A 12,330-nucleotide genomic window follows, 5' to 3' on the forward strand; every position below is an offset into this window, starting at 1 on the left:
TACAAAAACCACATCTTACATCTCACTTTTCTCTTCCAAAGAGGATGTAAACTTTAACAATGAGCTGTGCCAACCTTATAATGAACAATTTCCTTTATGAGAGGTTAGTACAATTAACATGAAAAAGTTGAAACTGGAGAATTCTATGTAAAGATCCACTGTAGCTGCTATCTGCCTTTCCTCTTCTCTACATTCACAAATTATAAACTAGTCACTCATGTATTGCATTTTAAAGCCAAACTTCAACGTTTGCCGGCATTATAGCAAAATACAAAATTTAGCATATTTTAATTATTTAGACTATTTGTTGTACATCATCACAAGATCCCCACAAGCAAGCAAACCAATCAAAATATACACACTGAAACCATAAAATCGTTAGTAAATACAAATAACTGTCTTGATATTTCTTGTAACATTTTTTTTTAATTCTACCACAAAGCAGTCCTATGAACTGATCTTGATTAGATTATCATTATTCTCTTTATATTGGGATTCTTGCTCTGAAGTTCTACCAAGCTCAATGGCCTTACTTCCAGATACACAGATATAGGATTGCGGCTTTATATTGCTAAGACTTTTAGAAGTGATTCTTTGAGTTGTAGTAATATGTGCTGTTTCATAAACCTTCCAAAAATGTTTAAAATACCACTGCTGCTTACAAAAGATTATGAGACCTGAAGCAAATAGGTACACCAACTAGGGATGGGCATGGAATAGTAAGCTATAGGTAGTCAAGAGTCTCTGAGATCCTAGAGTCATAGTTGGAAGGGACCACAAGGGTCAACTAGTCAAACCTTCTGCAATGCAGGAATCTTTTGCCCAATATGAATAGTTCTATTTGCAAGTCCAGAAAACATACATGCAGATTGGTATCAAATGTTTAATGTCTCTAAACATCATGTTTGTCACCTTTTAAGTTCTGAACTACATAGCAGACATCATACAACGGTGTGTGACATTTCCATACCACACAAGACTCTTAACACACGTTTAATGACCACTTGTTCTCACAAACAGCAATCAGTTGAGGTGGCAAGCTTGGATTGTTTCAGGTTGGAAGGGAAGAGATCACATGACAGAACCCACCCACCCCCGAAACAGTCTTGCACACACACAGAAAACCAACATGCTATCCTAAAATCCTACTCCTGGACAACCTGCTTTCTATGTGGAGGGCATTTTGTGTGTATTCAACCATGTAAGACTCAGCCTAGTGTATAACACGATATAGGCCCAAGCTTTAAAAAGGAAAGACAAATGTGAATGTTTTGGCATGTTAGCACTTGGGCTTCCTGTGTGGCTACTGGCTGTGTGAAAGGTCAAAGCTTCTAGTGGGCATTTGACAGACTTGGTAGAAGCAGTCTGCTATAAAACAACTGGGGGTAGGCAGACCAGTTCTTAAGAATTGTCATCACACATAAAAAAAGACTATGCCATTATGTATTTAATATATTTCTGTGCAGGATTTGTACTCTAGTCACAATGAACTCACCAGTGAAAACTATAGGTGAACACTTGCCCCAGCTTGGGTCTGATCCTGAGTTGGTCTTTGGAGGTTCTTGAAAACAGCAAGTCTCACTGCTTCCATGAGCCTCCAGAGATCAGCTAAACCCATCTTTATGGGTAATACTAATGGACCAGTGCTGTATCTAATGACTAATTCTGAAATAAAGCAGAATTAAATTCACTGCCCACAAGCCTAAAGATCTGATTTTGGGTCATGAATGAGATTAGCATTACAAACATTGTAAAGTGCTAGATAAAAAATAGCACATAGAACATGCATCCCACACAATTCCAGACTCTCCCAAGTGTCCCTTTTTTCCAGCAATAGTCCCACATTTACAGAAGCTGCCCTGGTTTCTGATTTGATCCCAGAATGTCCTGCTTTTCCTTAGGACGTCCCTATTTTCATTGGAAGGTACGGAGTTATGTAAACCCTGAGCTAACGAGACAAATACAACCTTTAGAAGACATCTGAAGATTTTTAATGCTTAATGTTTCACTATGTTTTTATATATGTTGGAAGCTGCCTAGAGTGGCTGGGGCAACCCAGTCAGATGGGCAGGTTTAAATACTGTAATCAAATTTTTATTATCATTTTTATTATGAAATAGGACATCCCTATTTTCACTGGAGAAATGTTGGAGGGTATGCCATTCTCATTTAACTGGATTCACTTCTCTGTCCAACTCCTGCTAAAATTAGTTGTTGTTTTTATACACATTTAGTACTTTTTTGGAATTCACAGTACTTTATTAATGCTATTGTTTTACTCACGCTCTCTGGAGTGCTGTATGGACTCTTAATGGCATACTGTTTTCATTAATTTACCATAATTCATTTAAAATTAAACAGATAAAGCATTCTTTTGCAATAGTTTTGATAAAAAGTTATCCCATACGAATTATTTTGCCCTAGAGACACTGTCCACAATCAATTCAGGTTATTTCCACTCTTTCCATGATTCACAGCCAAAAAACTCTCCCTATCAGTTGTTACAGAAAGTCAGTCAATAGAGGAGCACTCACCGCTTAGATATTCTATCAGTTATTTCTGTACATAAGTTCCATTTGCTATAATTCAGATATAATAAGAATAATAAGAAGAATAAGAAGAATAAGAATAATTTATTAGCTGCTCATCTGACTGGGTTCTAGGCTGCTTCAAACTAATTAAAACATCAATTAAAACATCCTGGAGGGAGGAAAGCTACACATTCTTAAGATAAGCGAGTTCTTTAAAATTCTACAGTACTTCCCATTACATATTTTGTTTAATCCAATGCTTAATCCACAGTGAAGTAGCCAAATACTACCACAAAGATAATTTTCTAAGCAGTTTTGGGACCAAAGATGTATTTAGCTGATCACTGTGCCCATTCTGCTAGATGCACAATAGGATTAGGTATTCTACAAGCATTAAAAAACTTTTGTCAGGTAAATTGCTAATTTATGTTACAAGTCTGTCAAACAAATACATGGTCAAAAAGGCAGTGAATAAATAAGATGATTACATGACTTCCAGATGCCTCCTGAAAACAAATTTGAGGGGGAAATGTCCACAAGTTGTCAAGGGAGGTCATTAGAAAAGGAAATTGTGTTTTTTATCAGAATGCAGGCAGCACTTTTACATACCAAGACTTTTCTCACCATTTTATATAACATGTTCGATCATTCCCTTAATCTCTCTTGTGTAGAGAAATGAATAACTCAAGCCAGCTTTCAAGGCCGCATAAAATGAGCTGCATGTCCTCTTCTACACTAACCAAGTAAAATCTTTAACACCCCTCTTTTATAATTTTTTACTGCAGTGCTTCTTAATACATTACATATTATTCTTTACAGCACTGGTCTTTAAATGGTGAGTCAGGATCCACTAGTCAGTCACAGTTTGATCCAAGGTGGGCCGTAATAGGAGCACTACCACTACACAAATATTATGGTGAAAGATTAAGAAATGGGTCCCCAAACGCATGTTTGGGTTAAAAGTGGGTGCTGCGTCTGAAAAGGTTGAAGATACAGTACCTGCTTTACAGCATATCAAATACTTGATAAAAATACTCAATGTTTAAAGGCTGCCAAATTTCTAAAAAGAATGATAAAGCCACCTTCCTTTCTAAACTCTCATATAGCGTATATTTTCTAATCTCCACTATTTGGCATATCACACATAAGCATAGATCACATCTGCTAGAATCTCTCTTCAATCCTGTTTCAAAGTTTAACAAAATTAACAAAACTAAGTTCAATCTGCCAGAGAGCAGGATTTTATTTGTAGTTACTGGAGTTACCAAAAAAGAGGCTATTGGTTTAGCTGCTATGTAATTTAGGCTACAAGTATCCTACTCTGTAAGAAGCAACATCAGATACATAGGCCAATTCTCAGAAGTCAGAGAATGCCGAAGCTAGAACACTGTGTATGAATGCTTAGTATGAAGGATTGTGTCTTTGTATACAAGTGAGTAAGATGATCCTTCATGTTCCAATAACTTAACCTTATCTATGTTGCATCTGTTATTCTCCAGCACCAGGATAACAACTGTGTGTACTAAATTGCCCATGCCAATTTCATGGTCACTATTAGAAGCACAGCAAGCCATTTTTGTTCAGGAAAATAAGTAATGTCACATCTCCCAAACTGCATTATAGAATCAAGGCTAATATGGTAGGAACTGGTGCTAGAGAAAGGCCCTCCCTGACAATGGAGCATAATTCAGTGATAGAGCACATCCTTTACCTCCTGAAGTCACACAACCTGTAGTGAGAGGATCTTAGGTGGCACAGCTATGAAACACCTCCTAGGCCTTCAAGAGCTACTGCCCGTCAGAATTAGACAACACAAGAAAGGCCACCACTGGTCACGCCAATACGGCATCATACTTTCATAGGGCAAAGAATATTGTATTGTTTTTATGCCACTATTCCACCCAAGGATCTTAAGGTGGAATACACAGGTTCACCTCATTTTATCCTTAAAAGAACCCTTTGAGGTGGGATAATAGTGTGCCCCAAGATGACAAAGTGAGCTTCACAGCTAAGGAGGGATTCAGACCAGTTCTACTCCAGCACCAACTACACTGGTTCATAAAAATGAACCAGATTCCTGCCATAGAGTCCAATATTTATAATTTCATTAGTTGGAATCACAATATTTTCCTTCACTTGCATGTACTACTTTTCCTAATCTAAAGGGTAGTGGTTCTCACATTCTGTCCTTATTTTACAAACAAAGCACCATGCGTACAAACTTTAGGTGTTCCGAGTTTTAAATCATCAACAAGACTGTTCAAGACGAACATGTAGCAAGCACTCATCAGCAGAGAAAGGGGAAGTTGCATATTCTTATTATTTTTATAGACTTACAGACCTGAACACATGAATATGGAAGCAAAATACAATCATCCAGAATGACACACAATACATAATTCTCTGCACATTAAAGTAACCTTCCACAACCTTGTTTTCTCTGATGTTGTTGAACCAAACTGCATCATCCCTGAGCATTGGCTATGCTGATTGGGAATGATGGGGGCTGTTGTCTACCGTCTGTGGAACCAAGATTGGGGAAGGTTGTATTTAAGTAAAATGCTTGTTTTGCAGTAAAACAGATAAAAGACACTGTCTTATTTCCCTCAGAGGGGAATTGCAAAATTTATAGGCCCAAGTTTTCCCCTAATGTACACTTCACAGTTGTCCTTTTAAGCACTGCCTGGCCTCTTTGTAAATTAATCATCACAACTCCTCAGGAGCACAGTTCTCCCATTATTCTGGAGGGAAGAGGCTTATTCAAGTGCACTTCACTATTAGGGCCCTTTAAATACTTTGTTCCAACATTAAGATTCCAAATTGCATCAGAAATTCAAGGAAAAAAGTGAGGAAGCATCTTTTTTAGGTCTCTGAGTGCAATACTTGTTTCTATATTGTACACTTCAACCAACTGGCAGACATGACAGATGTTACACTATACCAGTGATGGCCAAACTTGGCCCTCCAGCTGTTTTGGGACTACAATTCCCATCATCCCTGACCACTGGTCCTGTTAGCTAGGGATGATGGGAGTCGTAGTCCCAAAACAGCTGGAGAGCCAAGTTTAGCCATCACTGCACTACACCATACTTCTAAAAAGGTTTAATGTGAACATGCAGTGTGCTGGTGCATTCAAAGTTCTTGCTCCACTCCTCCCCAGTTCCTGCTACACTGCCAGGAAACAAGCCTGGCTTGTCATGACATCTAAAACCAGGTTCATTGTTTGGAGAGAAACAAGCCACAAGTAGTAACCAAGGTTTATTTTTAGAATACGGATCATGGTTTGTTTGAGGAAAATCAAACCATGAGCCGGGTTTCAGATATCACAACAAGCCAGACTCCTACTTGGTTCCCTGTGGCAGAGCAGAGGAACACAGCATGAACTTTTCAGCAGCATGCACCAGCACACTAGTTTATTCACACAGAAACAATTTATTCTTCAAACTATGGTTTAATGTGTGATGTCAATAAGCCTATAGGCTAGAATATTGTCAGCTTTGGACCTATGGAAACTTAGCAATTCTAAAGCCAATCTTAAAAGCTTCTGCTAGGATTGCATTTCAACATCCATATGCAACCTTATGCAACCTTCTTTAACCAAAGAAATTGTTCAACAGCAACTATTCAAGGAGTACAGTCATTTTTTTAAATAAAATAGCCAATAGTGAGTAAACTAACACAAGTATCTTTGATCTATACTCTATACAGGCCTGCATTACTGAAATCAGCATAAAATTAAACCTCAAGATTACAGTGGTACCTCCAGTTATGAACTTAATTTGTTCTGGAGGTCCGTTTGTAACCGGAAACCGTTCTTAACATGAGGCGCGTTTTCACTAATGGTGCCTCCCGCTGCTGCCGCACCGCTCAACTTTCGCTTGCATCCTGGGGCAAAGTCCGCAACAAGGGGCATCTACTTCCGGGTTAGCAGAGCTCGTAACCCGAAGCATTCATTAGGAGGGTGGTACGTAACACGAGGTTCCACTGTATAGCAATAACTTTTAATAATTCAGTTAAATAAGACTGTATGGAGAACAAAATTATTCACATTTTTCTGCTAGCTTTTAACTCTGGAATTAACATCCCCCAGATTCAGTTTCAAAATATTAGAATATACTCTGGAGAAATAAATTCACTGGTTTGCTTCCTGGAAATTGTTTAAGGAAAGATTCTTCCAGGAAAACCTAACCCACGCTATAATAACTGTAGGGAATTCTATGCATAGTAAGTTAAGGCATGTCATCTCACGTTGTTAACGTGCACAGCTTTTCAGACGTAGTGCTCACAATTTGTCTGCTTTCAGAATGCATAATTCTTGAGCATTTCTAATCAAATCATAAACACAAATAATGGACTGTCACTCAAATTCAGTTCAAACCTGGTTTTTTATGAAGTGTTTTTTATGCAGTGAAACAAACTACAAATTAGTTTTTCAAAAACTTGCAATTCTCTGCTCAGGTTTATAACCAATAATGCTATTTTAAAACTGCAAATGTATTTTGAATATGCACATGTGATCCACATTTACTAACATACCCTCTAGTGAACCCCAAAATGGGTTGGTCTCATCTCATACTCACAACTTCCTTTACATAAAATGTTCGCTCATTTTAAAATGGCATAGTCATACATAGTTAACTTTTGTAAGAAAAAAACCAGAATGACTAAGCCAATCGTCTCCACAAGAAAAATCAGTGCCAAACTTTGACTAACTGCAATGATGCATAAGTACCAGAACTGAAGACCATCTTCTTTGAAAGCACATGCCAGTGTCAAGATATCTGAAACCCTCACTGGCTCAAGATCAGCAACATACTATGCTACATATTAGTACAAGGGGTAACCCTCCTCTCACCCGTTTTTTCTGGATCGTATTTCCTACTGCCACAATTATTTTGCAAACACTTAAGAGAGCTCTGCACCATTTACTGTTTTCTACTCTTATAGCTTCTAAAAAGGCCCCAAAGATTAAATTTAGTTCCTCTGAAAACTGCCACATAAATCCATAATCGGGGAGAGCCATCTTAGAGGCTCCACATATGACCCATTTTTAAACCCCCTTCTTCCCACCACAGTGCCTTGTGATCCCTGAAAAGCTGCTCCTGGAAGTAATGGGGCTCTCCATAAGTGCTAATACGTCACCAAAAGCTGCACTTAAAGGGGAACTCTAGAGTTGCCATATATAATGAAAGCACATGTTGGTGTGCACAGTCCTACAAACCCCAGCCTTCTCTAACCTACCTTTCAGGTTACAAAGCGCTGTACATTCTTTATCTCCATCATCCTCACATCAACCCTGTCCATAGTTTAGGCTGGCACAACATGCCCAATGCTACCAAGCATTTTAGAGCTAAAGTCTCGCCAAAGAGAGCATTACCATTTCCACCATGCCATCCTGTTTAAGTATCATCTCCACATGTAATGCTTTTACAGTTTACCCCTTCCTTTTCAGCATGTCAGAATGTGTGAACCATGACCACCCTCTGTTTCAATCTTTGCTGCATATCTAACTGTTTCTCTGCAAACACAGCTGGCACCAGGCAATGTTAAATCTATTCAACGGCTTTTAAATAAGGAAGAAGTAAAAATATCCAGAACCGGTTTCACAGTCCCATCCTACCAATTCTGCATGTAAAGCAGGAGGCTTCCCAAAGGTCAGTTACCAAATTTGGTCAACAATGGTGCCATCACTGCTGTCATCATTCTTGTCACTGTCAAGAGCAACAACTGTCACCTTGCTATTATCAGCGAGGGAAGGCAACTGGAATATTCCCCCCATGCAAATTCTATTTACAGTTTGCACTGCATCCAAAAAAAGATTTCCAGCAGTCTCAGTTAGTTTCATAACAATCAACCACACAAAGAATACTAGTTCACCTTCTTACTGGGGCCAAGGTTAACAGGCAAGAACTGGGAGATCCTACTTCAAATAAAAAAATATCATCGATCCCATGGATACTATGTATCAAAAAATGTTAGTGTGTATCTGGTTTAACTGGTATGCAATCCTGGCCCCATATGAAAACACAACTTTGAACTGCAGTATCCCAGCAAAATCAAACTTGTTCTGAGAAAATATGGTTAGGATTGAGGTCAAAGTAACTGCACTAAAATCCAGAGACAAAACACTTTCTGGTAGAAAACATGATATTCAGTCCCAAGGCTAAAACTTAAGGCAAATTAAAAGATATGGTTTTTGCACTTCTCAGTTTAAGAACTTTTGAAGAATCTGCATGGCAGGTTTACATACATGGCAAGTCAGACAAATATGAAATAAAAAAGATAAGATACTTACAAATGATATACACGCTGCCAACAACAAAATTCTAACTAATAAATCTTCAAACTGTTCGATAACAAGCTCAAGTAAAGTTTTTCCTGCCAAGAAAAAATGTAGACATAAGTTGTCAAATATACACTTATTAACGTCATGTAGAAATATGAAATGCCTCACAAACTTGCTTACCTTCTTCAGCTGGTAGCTCTTTAAGAGATAAAGATTTCCGGAAAGCACGTCCAAGAAAGGAAGAAAAAACAAGATATTATTAGAAACTAGTATAATAGGATCCATACTTGAAGCCTCAGCTGCATTGAAGGGTTTTTTTAGAATGTTTAACTTAATATCAAAGGCACAAACAATGTAATGGTTAAGGTGCCTTCTTTCACTGAGACAGAGAGCAGGCCTCATGCTCCCAGCATTTTACCCTAAGCATCAAGCTAGTGAGGTTACAAATTCAGCCAAGTCATCACTGCTGCCAACCATAACGTCTAATGGAGCTTCACACACAGGGTCAAAGGTGTTTAAACTCACACACCTCTCTTAAGCCTCAGACAAACAGATTTTATTTTTCCCTCAACCTTCCTTTTTCAAAAAGCGAGGAGGAAAGAAAATACACTTCTTCACTTTTCAAGGGTAGCTCCCTCACCTCTGGCCCCGTCATACCATTTCCTATGCAAATGCCGGTTTTGCAACACAGTGCTAGCAGTGTGCCTTCTCGCCCCACTCCCGCACCTTCAGAATCCTCTTTTTAAACCAAGAGCGTTTAACAGGAATGAGGAACCAAGCCGGAAGGAAAAGAACAAAAGAAACAAAGGTCAAATAAGCAATAGGCTAAGATGCTAAGAACGGGAGGGAAAAGAGAGATATAAAACGTGTTCCGTGTAAAACAGAAGCAGCTCTGCCCTCGTTAAAGGTGAAAGGGAAGCGGGCGGGCAGCTTGTACGCTGGAACAGCCCCAGAAGCCTGGGGCACGGAAGGGAACCCACGAGGCGGATCGAGAGTCAGCCATCTTCTCTCTCCCTTGCCTTTTATTCCGGTTCCTGAAGCAGATGCCGGTATTTTCTGGGGGGGGGGTGCGGATGTGTCCTGCGCGTGGCTGGCCACACGATTAGGCCTTGAGAAGGGGCCGAGGGAAGAGGAGAAGAATGGTGATAAAAGGAAATGCGGAGGGGAGCGAGGGGGGAGGCAATCCCGGCAGCATCTCCCCTCCGGCGAGGAGGAGGAGGCGGCGGGCTGCTGCTCCGACCTACCGTTGGCGCCCCATCTCTCCTTGAGCTTCTTGACCTGCTCTAAGCTGAGCCCGGTGCTCTCGTTGACGCTGAAATAAGCCAACACTTCCTCCACGGTCTTCGTGTGCGCGTTCTCCATGGCTGAGGCCGGCGGAGGAGAAGCAGCAGCAGCAGCAAATGGAGCCTCGCTCGGGTTTCCCTCGCCGCCTCTCTTCCTCTTCCTTCTTCGCAGCAGCAGGAACAGCAGCAGCAAATGAAAAAAAAAGCGGCGCCTACCCTCGCTCACCACTAGCCTCCCTCTCTACTCCTTTCCTCGCCCGCCACCCTCCCTTCCCCTACGGATCCCCACTCCTCCCTCCCGGATTTGTCACCATCGAAGACAAGAGATCCAGAGGGGGCCCGGCGCTTTCGAGCAAGGCGAAGCCAGCCAGTAAATCAAGGCTCGCGCACCCGCTTCGGGAGAGATCTTTCCGGGGGAGGGACACGGCCCACAGCTACCACCAGGGCGAGGGGGCAATAGACCCCCTTTTCCCCTCCTCCCGCCCCAACTCAGAAATGCTTTTTTTTTACTGGCAAGGGTGCGTCACCCAGCCCTCTCCGCCCTCCCTCAGAGTGACGGGTCCAACTCGTGAAGGGGGTGCCGAAAATAGGGCGAGGGGGCTGCTACCCAAACGGGGGGGTTTATAAAACGAGCCGCCCCCTTTTAAAGAATTCCTCTCCTGATTTCGCCGTCGGAGATGCGGTCAGTAACTGGCCTCCCTCCGGGTTCGCTGAGGTGCGAGCGCCCTCAGGCTTGGGGGCAGACAGAACCGCCCCACCCGCTTCTGACCGGGCAGCACCGGCGGCTCCTCGGCGCGCTCTTCCCCGGCTCCGCTGCCTCCGCTCGGCAGCGCAGGCCTCGTTCGGCTCTCCGGCTTCCTGCCCCCCTTTTTGTGTGTGGCGGCGGCGGCGGGGCTTTTGGGGTGTCCCTTTCTCCCGCTTCCTGCCCTCCCTCGTCCCGGCTCCCCTCCCCGGCGCTGGCTGAGCCGGCGGCCGCTGCTCTAATAGAATTTATCCGAGCCAACTCGCGGCTGCCCCTCTTGCGGCCGCGGCATGTGGACGACGCTCATTGGCCGAGAGAGGAGAGCGAAGGGAGGGGGGAAGGGAAGAAGCTCCGCCCACCCGTCGTGACGTCACCGCGAAAACCCGTATCCTGCTACTCGGCCCTTGCGCTGCTGCCGCTGCTGAGATTTCGCCAGAAGCCGGGAAGAGGCGCGAGGGAGGAGGAGGAGGAGGAGGAGGAGGAGGAGGGAGTCTACAAAACGAATAATAAAAAAATTAGCCCCCCGCCCCGGGGATTGATTTTGCGGCGAGCGCTGACGCTTCGTTCCGTACAACTCCCGGAATGGCCTCGCTTGGAAAGGGAGTAGGCGGGCGGGCGGGCGGGCGGGCGTCGAAACCAAAGCAATGTAAACCGGTTTGAAAAGGATCCGAGGAAAGTCTCTCGAGCGCCTTCCTCTTTCCAGCCGGGCTGGGGGAGGGGAGCCGACGCTGGGCGGCCGTTGGCCTCTCCGCCCGCCTCCGGGTCCCGTCAGGTCAAGGGGCCGCGTGGCCGGCCTTCACACGCACCCAACACGCCCAGCCGACCTTTCCAACACCTGAACCTTGCTGAATCTTTTAAACACGTTAACATATGTGTGTGAGAACATGTTGAAGCGCGCACACGCGTTCTACCTCTCAAGGCATTCTTATTGAGACGGCTTCGTTTTTCTGCCGTTTCCACACAGCTGCCATGAGGGCAGATGCGCCCCCCCCCCGCGGTTCTAACAGCCCTTTTTAATATACAACATGTTTTTTACACTCTTGGCATGTTCACCTCACGAAGTCTTGCCTGAAGTACAGTCGCTATTGTTGATTTGATTAATTACTCTTATCCCCTCAACCCCACCCTTTTATGTCTTCAGACCTGAAAAACAGTTGACAGGATTAAAAGCAGTTGAGGCAAGAAACATATAAGCAGTTGTATCAACTACAGCCAACTATCTGAAAGGACCACAGATAAAAGCAAATAAAAAACAGCAGATTAAAAACCGATCAAAATCATTGGGGCGGGGGAGGAGAGAGGAAGGATGGAATACAAAATTGAAGGCTTTATGAAATAAAAAACGCAACTCTGACACAGAAGAGGCCCAGTGGATCTTCAAAGGGAGGATATCCCACAATCATACACCAAATGGCCCTTTCCAATGTTTCTTGGTCTTCCAAGATGGGCAGTCTTTCCCCTGCTGCCTAGCTGTTAGCTGATAGTAGA

At 42.8% G+C, this 12,330-nt stretch overlaps 1 protein-coding gene across 3 annotated transcripts in view; it reads right to left on the reverse strand.

The window, feature by feature from the left end:
• Positions 1-10,672, reverse strand: part of ATP2A2 (ATPase sarcoplasmic/endoplasmic reticulum Ca2+ transporting 2) — a 52,343-nt gene extending 41,671 nt beyond the window's left edge. For all 3 annotated transcript variants that reach the window (XR_014542375.1, XM_083589862.1, XM_083589861.1), the window contains exons 1-3: positions 10,062-10,672; positions 8,998-9,015; positions 8,827-8,909 (exon numbers count right to left, since the gene is read on the reverse strand). Coding sequence is in view for 2 of the 3 variants with exons in the window: in XM_083589862.1 (XP_083445988.1) it covers positions 8,827-8,909; positions 8,998-9,015; positions 10,062-10,179 (219 nt within the window). In the remaining variant the exon portion in view is untranslated. The remainder of the gene's footprint in view (positions 1-8,826; positions 8,910-8,997; positions 9,016-10,061) is intronic.
• Positions 10,673-12,330: the final 1,658 nt, after the last annotated feature.

Source organism: Podarcis filfolensis (genome assembly GCF_964270895.1).
Source record: "Podarcis filfolensis genome assembly, chromosome: 16".
Classification (NCBI taxonomy): Eukaryota; Metazoa; Chordata; class Lepidosauria; order Squamata; family Lacertidae; genus Podarcis; species Podarcis filfolensis.